The sequence below is a fragment of the Apus apus genome, chromosome 14 (genome assembly GCF_020740795.1).
Source record: "Apus apus isolate bApuApu2 chromosome 14, bApuApu2.pri.cur, whole genome shotgun sequence".
Taxonomy (NCBI): domain Eukaryota; kingdom Metazoa; phylum Chordata; class Aves; order Apodiformes; family Apodidae; genus Apus; species Apus apus.
Genome location: NC_067295.1, coordinates 12142420 through 12154918, shown reverse-complemented (window position 1 = coordinate 12154918; position 12499 = coordinate 12142420). Strand labels below are relative to the sequence as shown.

At 39.8% G+C, this 12499-nt stretch overlaps 1 protein-coding gene across 16 annotated transcripts in view; it reads right to left on the bottom strand.

Annotated features, from left to right (window-relative positions):
* The window catches only part of TMEM114 (transmembrane protein 114), a 104938-nt gene that overhangs the window by 61320 nt on the left and 31119 nt on the right, over positions 1 to 12499 (bottom strand). For 8 of the 16 annotated variants that reach the window (XM_051632229.1, XM_051632232.1, XM_051632231.1 and 5 more), the window contains exons 3-5: positions 10811 to 10948; positions 8081 to 8161; positions 5428 to 5477 (exon numbers count right to left, since the gene is read on the bottom strand). In XM_051632229.1, coding sequence (XP_051488189.1) covers positions 5428 to 5477; positions 8081 to 8161; positions 10811 to 10948 — 269 coding nt within the window. Of the gene's footprint in view, positions 1 to 2265; positions 2286 to 5427; positions 5478 to 5524; positions 8162 to 10810; positions 10949 to 12499 lie in introns of those variants that run through there. The other 8 variants (XM_051632242.1, XM_051632240.1, XM_051632241.1 and 5 more) reach the window with 6 other exon arrangements.

Here is a 12499-nt window from a genome sequence, read left to right as displayed (position 1 = left end):
CTTCCCAAGTGGGTGAGTATATGGTTCATCAGGCTTTTGGAAATAAAATGGCAGAGAAGCAGCTATAGAAAGAGTGGGTGTGGGAGTTACTGCTCCAATAAAGAATATAGAATTGCTTAGGGAAGGATTGATGAGCTCTAGCTGGTGTGTAGGAAGAGGCCCTTGAAGTTAGAGAGGGCAGTTTGAATTATGACAGATATCCCAGTTGTTATGGTGACAGAGGGTCCCAATGCACTGCTATTGCTGCCAAGGAAGAGTAAAAGACTTTCTGGTGAACAGGAGAGCAGGAAAGTGCGCCCAACATAGACTCGGAAGGGAAGTTCTGTGCGCAGGAGGGGCTTAGGAGCAGAAGCATGTTTTTCTATTGGATATCTCTATGGGAAGTGGGCTTTTTTCTCATTTATGTTGTTGATGTCACAGCCTCCTGGCTACCCACACAGAGAGCCAGAGACCCCCAATGGGGAATAACAAATCTTACACTCAAGAGGAAGCCAACGTGTTCACTGAAGTGGGACAATGAAGACTGTGCCTTTTTATTAATCAGCCCATTCAGCAAAGAAGTTGCTGTTCAGCTGGGTTATTGACACCAGCTTCTTCTCACAGGTTCATCTGTGGCAAGCCACAAAAGTCAGGCAGAACAGTTCTCTTTAAGACATGGCCACTGGTGATGATGTTCCTTCTACTTGTTTTCACCCATGACTTCAGTGATGCCTGCAGGGCAGTCACAGCTGGTTCAAACCCCATTGCTTCTGTGTGCTGAGTACCTCAAGACTGACACCACTGGGTCTTGTTGATGCTTATAATCAGGGGAACTGAATGATTCAAGTACAATTGGGGTTTTTTTAATTTTCACCTGCTCAGCAAAATGAAACTCACAGTACTGAGTCCTGTCACTTGGGTGTTTGAACAAATTATAACAGTATCGTTAATATCTGAGTATGAGGCGACCCTGTGTAGGCCTGAATCTAATAGATAGACTTGTGAATGTCTTGATTTCTGAGAAATCACCCTGTTGTCTGAGAAAGCACCCTGCAGCCATTTCTTCTTCTGTTTTCATTAAATATTAGATTATTTCTGAGTTTTGAGAAAGAAATATTTACACTTTTATGCACGCTGTATTAAACAGGTCTCTTATCTGTCTCTTTGCTGAACAAAACACACCTGATCTTCTCAGTTACTTATGTACAACTTTTCCACTTTATCAGAAGCAACCTGGGCCAAATCAAGGTCCTGTCATATGTGAAGCTTGCCACAGACAGGAAGGAGAATCAGCTTCCAAGTCTGCTGATTACAGCTCTTGCTACGCTTGTAATGTACCATTTAGAAACAGAAAGGCAGGTAACTCAAAAGACTTGGTATTGGAAGTCCTACAAAGTATGTTCCTTCAATGGAATCTGCTTGATAATTATAAAATTATTTGTATGTGTTTTGTTTTCTTTTTTTTCATAATCAAATGTTTCACTGTATAATACTAGTCAAGTGGGAGCTGTGTCAATAAAAGGTTTATGATGCCAAAGGGTTTTCATAGTGCTGATGCAGCCAGCTCCAAAAGGCTGTGGAAAACAGAGACTCCTCCACAATGCAGTTCAGTTCAGCCCCTCTGAATGCTGCAGGCATTATAGACAACATTAGCTTATAAATATTTAAGAAGGCCAGGTAGGTTGGAGAAATATGTTCTCTCCCTCAGCAGCCAGATGTGTTGTCCAGAAGCACAAGCCATTAGCAAAAGCTGTTCAGCTATTGGCAGACAAATCCCCTTCACCACCTAGGGAGCATTACACGGAGAGAATCCCAGCCTTCCATGACATGTGTTTGCCTTGTCCTTGGCAAAAATCAAAACAGTACAACAATGAGCCAAAAGCTCTTCAGGGAACTGCCTGCCATCCCTCCAACCCCAACCAAGGAAGGAGTCTTTCAGCTAGTTTTGAAATTAATGTTATAAGCAGAGTATCACAAGGACTAAGATTCTACTTCTTTATACTTCACTGCTTATCAGCTCTGGTCTGCTCCAAATGAAATATTAAACCCAATAGCTTAAACCATCAAGCAAATGGGACTGGGCTGTAGAGGTGGTGTTCTGAATAAATGCATTTTAATTCTCAAGAGTGGTGAGTAAGAGTAGAAACTGAAGCAAAACTTGAGAGTATAAATACATTCAGTTGTGACAGGTTGGCTAATAAGCAGTAACTTGCCTACTTACAGTCTCATATCCCTTCCTTTCTGACTGTTTTACAAGTATTAACTTTAGTGCCTTGTCCTCCATTGTGATGCAATCTGAGAGGTTCCTGTAAGATCACAAAGATGGGTTTTCTTTGGTAATAGGCTGAGAAACCAGGTCATGAGTAACAAGATATTTCAATCTGCCAATGCCCTTCAGTTCCAATGGGGCATGGCACTGCATCTCTCTGCCTTTCCCTCTGGCAGCTGAGTCCACAAACCCAGATTAACCAACTCTGTTCCTCTGTCTGGGGACTAGAGCTCAGAGATGAAGGAACTATTCCCAAATAGTGTTAATTCAACATGTAAGTCTAGCAACTCTACCCTCCACCACAGCTGACAACATTTTTTTACAGGGGATGCTCTTCCTTAGCAATTTGTCCTCGAAAAATCACAGATGTGTCTGAGTAGCCTATGCAGAGGTCTAGAGCGAACAGTGCTGTCACAGCTCCCAAGAAAGGAAGACTGAGTCTAATAAATGTGAGAGGTTAGAGTTGGTCTCCTGTACTTCGACAGCTGTTACATAGTTTCAAAATTCAACAATGTCTTGGAGAATCTCACTGAAGTAGCTCAGCTCATACTGAGAGCAGAGCTTCCTGACTTTGTTGGAAAAAATGTTTTAATTGAGAGACCGTAAAGAAATTAAGAGTCACAGAAAATGTAGCATATGTTTCCTGCAGAACCTCTCTTACATTCTCTGGACCAATCCTGAAGTCTGTCCCACTAGACAGTCTGTCATATTCAGGGAAGAAGCCATGATACAAAGTATTTCATTTTTTCTTATTATTTGGATCCTCAGATATACAATTTGATTAGTTTCAGCTTAATAGTTTTGACATTCATGCCACAAGTGTAAACAAGACCTAATACTAGTTCATTTCATCACAAGGTAACCATCAATGGAATGGCTATAGTACCTATCTCCCAAGAACAGAAGCAGCAAAGACCTTTAAGAATGTTGTGCATTTTTTAAAAATACAGGAAGGTTAACAATAAATTTCCCATCACCTGATATTTTAATTTAAGATGGCCAGCAGCTGGGAGATGTCACTGACTGGGATTCAGCAGTTTCTAGATAAGATTGTCTGGGCCATGAAACACAGGAGGTAGTGCCCAGTGAGCATTACAGTCTCCTCTGCTCTTCAAACCATGCAAAAAATTGGATGTATGGAAATGAACAGTTTCTTTCCAAATACAGTCAAGTGCTTAGTGCAGCCATGAGATGTCAGTAGAGACCACTGTTTCTCTGCAAACCACTATAAAATTGAAAAGGTCTCTGAAGTTAGAGCATTCAAACCATGATGGTTAGCAATAGAAATGCCAAAGTGGGATGTTACCCAGCAGCACATACTGCCACAGGCTAATACTGACCTAAATATTGAATGTGACAGCGATAGGGCTGCTGAAAACACTAGCAAAAAGTGAGGGAAATGTTTGAGGGCCTAGTTAGAGTTAAAGCTGATGTGTAAAACACAGGAGAAAGCTATTACAGTAAAACAGCACTATAACGTTTTAGTAAAAGTTAGAAGATCTGATTCTATGTAACCTAACCAGAATGCCATCCAGTAGTCAAAGACCTGTAATGTAAACTGGGGATGGTTAAAACATTGGGGGTTGAACCTGGCCTTCAAGACAGTTTTGTCTGACCTCCAAGAACATCTGACCAAATTCCTGTGGACTTGCAATTGATGAGCAAACTGTGCCCACTTAGCAAACAAACTGGGAGCTCTGGGGCACAAGGAAGTCTCTCTTGAGGATGGTTATACCACTTCTGGAGACAGTTTGATTCTCTAGTACAAAGCCAGAGCATTCATCCTAACCTGTTTGGTCCTGAGCGGGGGCAAGTTAGTCTGTTAATATGACAATTGCAGTCAGGAGACCAAGGGACAAGTGTTCTTTACTTATTTATCTTCAACTATGAACTGCTTCACTGCAAGGACTTTACAAAATGAAAGACAGAAAAGAATATCTGTATTTATATAGTAGGCTCAGATTTCTTCAGTTTTGGTTTTCAGTTTTAGTTAAACCATTTGGTTCATTTGCAAAACAGGTGACAAAATCGGAGGCTGAGATACTTGAGATCCCAAGGTGTCAATCAAGCTTGGGAAAATCTAAGTCTTTTGGATCTGTCTGATGGGCCAGTTCATTTTCCTTAACAGCTTCAGTGGGCAGGAACACCATGCCTCAGTGGAGAGGTTGTGAGGAGCTTCTGGCTCTCCCCTGCCGCTGCCCAACCAAGCATGGACAGAACATGTCCTGTTTGGTCTCCAATCTGCCACCCTTTTCAATTTGCATAGAGAGAATTATGAATCACATATGTCTGCACAGAGTCAGTCAGGTTTATTTGCTCTGGATCAGTGATCAACAAATGCATGAAGCTACTTTAACTGAAGCTGTCTGAACCAATAATGTCCCCTTGGTCATCAGAGGCTGGTATACAGAGACACCCAAGCTGCTCTGCAGAATCCAGCTCAGAAGCAGCACAGACCCAGACTGAACCCTTGTGGTTTCATGTCTACATTATATTCACCAGCGTCTCCTCTAAATGTCTTGTATATCAGCAGTTTTTTCACCCTCAAGGATTCCTCTGACCTCCCCATTCTTCTCTGCCATCCCTTGAGGAAGCCTCTGAATTAGAGACTAGTATTGGCTGGTAGCTCTGTGCATTTTACCTACTCATACAGTTTTGCTCTACTCTGTATATCTGTTTCTCTTCACTTTAAATGAAGCCAATTACCTTTGCAATTCCCCAGAAAGTAATGGGAACTGTCAGTGTCCTTATCTCAGAAATATTTTGTGGAAAATACAGCAAAGAACTGGGTACAAAAAAACCCAGTAGTTTCAGTAAGAGGAAAGAGCTGATAAGGTCATTTGTATCAAATTACATAAAGTCCTTTCCAGGAAGTTTTCTCTTTCTAACAAAACTATTCAAAATGTTCAAGGCTTATTTGACTATTCCAAACCATCTTTTTTTTAGTTTGTATTCAGAAGGAATTTCAGAGAAATTCAGGGGTTACACAAATATTCAGGAGCAGAAAATACTCCTTATTACCATTGTGCCAGATATTGCAGGAAGCCAGAATGAGAAATTTAGGAAAGCCATGGAAATGAGAATTGCTCTAATTTGGTAACAGATTCATTGGCTTTCTAATAAGGCTTGATAACTTGAGTATTTTATATTGTAGCTGCATAAGTATTATAAATACCTACCAAATGTGACATGGGCACTTCAAAAGCATCATATAAACTGTAGAATAGATCTGCAGAAAAAGTTAAAGAAAAATATATATCTTAGTTCTTCCATGTCTTGGTAAATTATTCTCATCTTTGATATATCATTTTATTTAATTTTACAACATTCAAAACCACTGTAAAATAACATCTGTAATAAATGTTCAAAAAATAACTCTGATGATATTTTACTGTTACAGCCTACAGCAATGTCTGAGTAGCATCATACAAATTGTAGTATAAACAGATTCACCAGCATCAAAACATAGAAATATTACATTTTACATAATTCACATAAGCACACGGAATTTTGGCTACAAAGGGTTTTTTCCTTACTCTTCTTACAGAGCTGATTTGGTATGCTTTAACTTGTAAAATGACTCAATTACACCATCCCAACATAAGGCAATAAGGAAAATATGTGAAAACCAATGTGAGAGCAAGTGAGAATTACAAAACTGTACTGGCTATTCACAGAATTTCTACTGCTCAATCTATTCAGGATTTCTAGCCTTATTTCATTCTGATAACAAGCAACAGCCAAGGTCTTAGACTGGGATTCAGAAACTCTGGTTTCATCTGACCTTTCATGTGACAGTTTTTCTGCCTCACTTCTCCATTCACAGCATGGTATTAATAAAGTTTCCTTCTATCTCCAAGGACTCTAAGCTCTCAGAAGTTCCCTGCCACTATTTTTTGTAAAGTAATTGGTGCTGTGGGACTAAGATTAGAGCTGAGCTCAGTAAGAGTAAATGTGCAATCTTTAACACAAGACACAATGACAAAATTCTTCTGATATTTAACAGAGGTAGGTAAATTATGCCTTTTGCTCTACTGGAGAAAGCACAAGGGACTTGCCCACTAACACAGTGTGCCCTGCTGACACAGCTCTCAAGTCTCAGTCTTGAACTGTACTATGAAGTTCTCCAGAAATACATGATCTAACAGAAATGTAGTAGAGTTGGTAACACATTCAAGTCTTTATTCAAAGCCATAGCAGTCAGGAGAAAATTTCTTCATTAACTCCAGTGGGCCCAGAAGTAAATTTTCTCTTGAACACTATAACTGAGCAGAAAAAAACAATAAAGAAAAACTAGATTACTTGGCACCTAAGATGAAATTCAGGTATCCTGCATGCTCAGTTTTACTCAGCAGGTTTCAGCACAAGTTAAACATTTTCTAGCACAAAGCACGTGCACAAATTTCATGAAAAGGGAGAATCATCAAAATTGCTAAAGAAAAACTGGGAAATAGATCAGATACATCCTCTGCATTGAAGAACTGAAAAAGCAGCTAGCAATAAGCTGAAAGATGTAAGCATGTAGCCTGGGCATCTGATAGGCTGGGGCTGGCTACAGAAGTTAGTGTACACCTCTGGAAAGGCATCTGTATCTTTCTTTTGCAGTACACACACCATTGCACTGCTCTTGAGAACTTCACCATCAGAGTCACTACCATCAGCTGGATAACTAATATCAATTCACAGTATCTAGGCCTTCTATCCTTTCATTTTTTTACAGGTCCAAATCTCATTTTTAAAAAATTACTAGTTTCTTGGTTTTCACCCTTTAAGTAATGATTTAAGAGAACACAAACAAAGAGAACACAACACTGTGTCTCTCCTTAGACATCACACATAGCTAACATGCTTTCTCAAATAATCCCATTTTTTGTGTTGTCTCAAAGAAATATTGTGATAGTGGTACAGGAGAGAGGATGGCCTCTTTGGGAAAAAGATCCCATAAATACAAAAGGTGTATACCAGAGTAAAGATTACTGTTCACCTCACTAGCTGTCCTAGGTATGACCTAGTGCTGGGGATTATCACTGGAGTTCTCCAAACAATCTAAAGTTCTTCCTAGTCTGAATCTTTATTTTAGATTTTACTTAGTGCAACAAAACCATGTTAAGTATGAGGGTATTTATGCCTCACACTGTCTCCCTAGGTTCAGGTGTGTAGACATCATCTATCCCTATATGGCTGCAAAGGAAGATCACACTACCTAGCACAAAGTAGACATCTCAGAGCTGCCAACATGTCTGGAATCCTAGGCATACTTTTGAGGAGTCTCAGAGGAGAAACAAAAAGCTAAGTGGACAGTGCATACGCTCCTTCAAGGTAATCAGAGGCACTTTGCTGGGACAGCAGAAAGGAGAAAAGAAAGCAAAGAATCTGCCTTGTTCTAAGAAATTAATGGACATGTCTTATGAGCTGCCAGCTGAAATTATTTTGGAAACATTAACACTGAAATGTACTTGTTTCTAAAGTCACAGGGTTTCCTTATTGACAACACTTGAAATGTTTTCCTGATTTTTTTAGAATCTTTGTGGTTTATAGCTGCGAGGAAAAGAGTTTATGGCAGCTGACAAGACACTCAGTCACAATCCTGCCACTTTTATTACCCCTACTGACCAGATGGACCAAGAAATCCACATGTCTAGGCTCTGCAGGGTTCTGTTGTTGCAATGATGCCTGTTGTTCATAATGCCTGTTCACAACGCCGTCCCAGACCAACAACTCTGGCTGCCAGGAGAAACAGAGCCCCAGTGAGCACTTCTGAGACAAAGGAGACCCAGACTAGTGCTAGCGACCAGCCAAACCTGATGTCAATTTCTACCAAGAGATCCTTACTCCTCAGGAGGCAGACAGCTTCTTCGAAGGCAGCAGCTGAATATGCAATATAGACACTGATCCCAGTAAGTGTAACAAGAGCTGAGAAAGAAAAACATATTCAGGTAGTTAGCATCCACTGCAGAAATTAAAAACAATCAATTGGATGCTTCTTAGGGCTTCTCTGCCACTCCTTCCTCTCTGCCCAGGCCAGATTGCCAGTTAGCCTCTGGTTATCTTTGAAATCTTGTTGAGGCTGTTTTTTGGGGAAGGGTGAGAGGGAAGTAAAGAGAGGATTATTTATGTCCATTGAGTTTAATGTGTTCTCACTGTTAAATACTGAATCAAAATGTGTAACAGCAAGACTCCCACAATAAAAATGTAGAGATTCCTTTTACAGATATCTAATTCATGTACATCTGTGTTTTCAATACTGTATTATCATGCATTCTGACTTCTCATTGCTTGGCACCATGTAGTTGTCTGCCTCTGTGCAAGAAAGGCCATGGAGGCAGAGATTCTAGCATATCCATTCAGTGACCTGAATTTAGGCAGTTTTCTAATGTTGAGTATTGGAATTTTTGAGTGTTCAATGTGAATGTGTTGGTCTTTATTGTCACCTCCCATCAAGTGTTGTGGAGTCATACCATTCATCACTTCAAATAACTGGGCCAAAGACATCCTTGGAGCAGACTAAAAATAAATTAATAAAGGCACTCAAAGAAGCAGCCAGATGTTTTCAGAATGAAAGGACTGTACAGAAGCTAGTAAATCTTAGGCAATGGCACATTTAGCACAAGTACATGCTGTATCCTGGGCCTGGTATCTATATCACTCAAAAGACACACACTAACAGTAAAGTCAACTTTACTGGCTCAGTGACAGGAAAGATGCAACATAAAGGCCCTGGATTGGAACACCTGCATGAAAAGATAGTGTCTTATCTGATTCTGAGGGAGAAAAATTCTGGTCTAGCTTTCTTTTACATCACAGTGGATGAGTCTGCCTTTTTGTTAGAAAGACAAGTTTGAGTAGAGGCAAACCAAGACAGAAGAGTATTGGGTTATCCAGCAGTCAAAAGTCATACTCATATTCCTGATTTTAATCATGCTTTGATATCTGTACCTTATTCTAGTCACTTGCAATGGGGGAAAAAAAAATAAATTCACTTTTCACCTTTTGTCAGCAGAAACGCAAATGAATGTTTTGTTGACATTTTCAACAAGGTACATTGACTTCTGTGATCTCCCTTTAATGTATCCATGGTAAAAAAAATAAATGGGAAAGCACAAAGTATGTCCTGGGATGTGGAACATACCAGTTCTAGTATTTAAAAAAAACCACAGGTTTCTGGAATTGCATTATAAGAGGTTTTTTTCTGCTGAGACAGTGCTATCTTATCAATACTGAACTTTGTGATCCTATAAACTGTGTACACCCGTTACACGCATCAAGCTTCAGTGAGTTGAAAGAGCTGAAAAATACCCCCTGAGCAGGAGGGTCTGGTCTCACATCAAAGGCCACCCTGCAGCCCATCCACACTGTCCTGGGAAACAGCACTAGTTGCATCTTCAGAACATACTCAAGCACCCCTCTGCTCATACTGGCTTTGTGTTTTATTTCCCTCTTTGCAATCCCAAGTGTCTTAGAAAGGCACAGTTCTCCACTCCTCAGCTGGATAATCATGCTTTGCACTTCACAGCTTTTCATCTTTCCCTTAGCATTTGGAGTAGTTTTCAAATAGCCTAAACCTTTTTAGTCAATTCAGCTTTCTGATGTTCTAAGGAAATAGAACTTACTTCTTTTTCTTTTTTTTTTTTTCCCCCAGAAAAAAAAAGGAGAATGGGGGAGAGTTGATCTTTGTAAAAGCATTTCAGACTAATGCAATCAAGACTTTAATACAGCAGCATTTGCTTCCAGCAATCTCTTAGCATTCTCCTTTTAGGGCAAGACTGTATGAACAGGTGATGGGGGCAAATACTGAGAACCCCCTTCTCTGTTGGGGAAAATTTCTGTTTCAAATCACATTGTGAAACAGTACTGAAAATCTATTTTGAAAAGAAAATGCCCATGGACTTGAACCCAGTTTTCTTATTTTGACATAATATTCTCAGTTTTAATTCATAAATTACTTTTTAAAAGACAGAAGATTTGGTTACAGCACAAGTAATAGAAAACAAAATGTAAAATAATTTCATAAACTTCAAATTGAAATGTCACACTCCAACTAAAATAACCCTTTGGGGTTTTCTTTTGCAACCCACAGTTTGAGGGCACCACTCAAGTTCAAAACCAGCAGTGAAGCTAACCCAGGAATGCTTAGCAAGATGTTTTTCAGGAACTCAGCATTAGTTTTCTTAACAGATGTAAGAGCCATGCAAGGCTATCAAACCCTATGCTTCATTAGTGACAAAGTCACTTCTCCATTAATGCATTACCCTGTCTGTAAAGAATTTGGATACTGTGCTGAGAAGGTATTAAATGTTTTGTGTCAATGGGCACAGCAAGTTCTTTATGTTCAAAGTGTCAGTCACTCCACAAGGATGTATGTTTATGTGTGTATGCCATTCCAAGTGGCAGCTGCTATTCCAGAATCCCATCAGGAGCTAAGCAGACACCAAGTGAACAAACACCAGCATTATTCTGAAAGAAAAGTCTTGCTTAGTCTGTTTTCCCTGGAAGACAAAGTGATGTTTCCCAGCTTTAATCTCTTATTATTTAAAAAGGTTAAGCCAGGGTTTGATATAGTACCTCCAAAAAGAAAAAGCAGTCCTGTCATCAGGAGCAGTAGGTAGGCCCTGGCAAGAATACCAATGAATCCGGTCATTCCTCCAACAATCATCAGTATCAGGCTGAGGGGCATCAGGATGACAAATGTTCCATGCATGTCTGAAAAATAATGAAGAATGTTAATATTTTAATATTTAATTATGGTGTCAGTAGATGTTCTGATAGTTATTGAGTGCAGAGCCCCTGACTGGGATCAAAGCCTTGTTCTGTGCTGCATAAACAGGGAGCTGGACAATCTCTTTGGTTTTCAGCTTAAGTCAGCAGGACAAATATATGGTATGGAGAAAAGGGTAGCATACAGAGCCCCTCACAGGATCACAGCCTGTGTTTGAGAGACCACAAATATAAAGGATGTATCTACATGGACCTATTTAAGCAGTTTAACTCTTCTGAACAAAAGGTGATGCACTGCACATTAGGTAGTCAGTGACAACCTTAAGAAGTAGCCCTGTTTATCTGAATCATACACATCACATTGAGTGCCATTGTTGTTTGGGAGGTGAGACCCAGCAGATGCTTTGATTAAATGTGTTTTTTTTTTCCTGTCACATTTCCTCTGCTGAACTGATCTAGAAAATTGTTGGTCTTTTCCCTTGTTGCAGCTGACCATCACCTAGAGGTAAATCTTCCCATCCAGCTCCGATTCTGTATCTGTCATTGCTTTATACAGCAGCTTCACTAAGTACGTTAATCTATTATGGTTGCTTCCTCCCATGCTAAATGTTTTACATTAGTCTTTCTTGATCCCTATAACTTTTTAATAGCTGTGTAAACAGAGGGTTGCTATGTATTTTTCATATCACACTGTTTTTTCCATCATAACCCATCTTTGTGATATTGTTCCCTCTCATGCAATCTATCCACAATGTTGAACCCAACCTTTTCTAGAATAATAACAACAAAAAAAGTAGTTCCAGCTTCTAGTATCACTTCATTTCACACCAGAGTGAAGTGCAGAGTTACCAAGAAAGGAAAACTTAAAATCCAGTTTCTGAAGGGCTTGAGGCTTCAGTGTCTCATTTAATTTCACTGAGGAACAACAATACACCATTAGCTGGTTCCCAAGGAAAAGGAGTCAGTTAAGAGACCACAGTTTGTGCATGATCTGATGAACAATCTTTTTAAGTCACAGTAACTGCCCACTGAATTGGAGGTATTCCACCTGCCACTGACTAAGGATCCATCTTATCCTCATCAGTATCATCATAAAAATAAGACACAATCATGTAGGTATCTCTGTTCATTTCTAGAACACTGGAAGGTTAGGAAGATCCTGCGTGGAATCACGGCAGACACTATTCATTTCTTTACTCAAGTGAAATGTGGTTTCAAGACATAATAATTTGTTTTGTGTAGTACAGGACACGCTGACAAGGAAATATGTGGCAAATGACAAAGTTTTAGGAGGTGACTATATTGTTCTTCCATTTCCACTTACTTATGCTGGTATTCAGTTCGCATATTAGTCACACATATGCCCAGATCAGGATCAGCTGATGCTCAGGAAGCACAAACTTGGCATTCTGCACTGCAGGGAGCACTTAACTCCCCTTGCTCCTAAATCTGAGGATACTACCAGGGCTTTTCTTAAGCAAAACTGGACACGGCTGCTGTTGCTGGCTAAGAAACCCAAACCTGCAGCAATTCTCA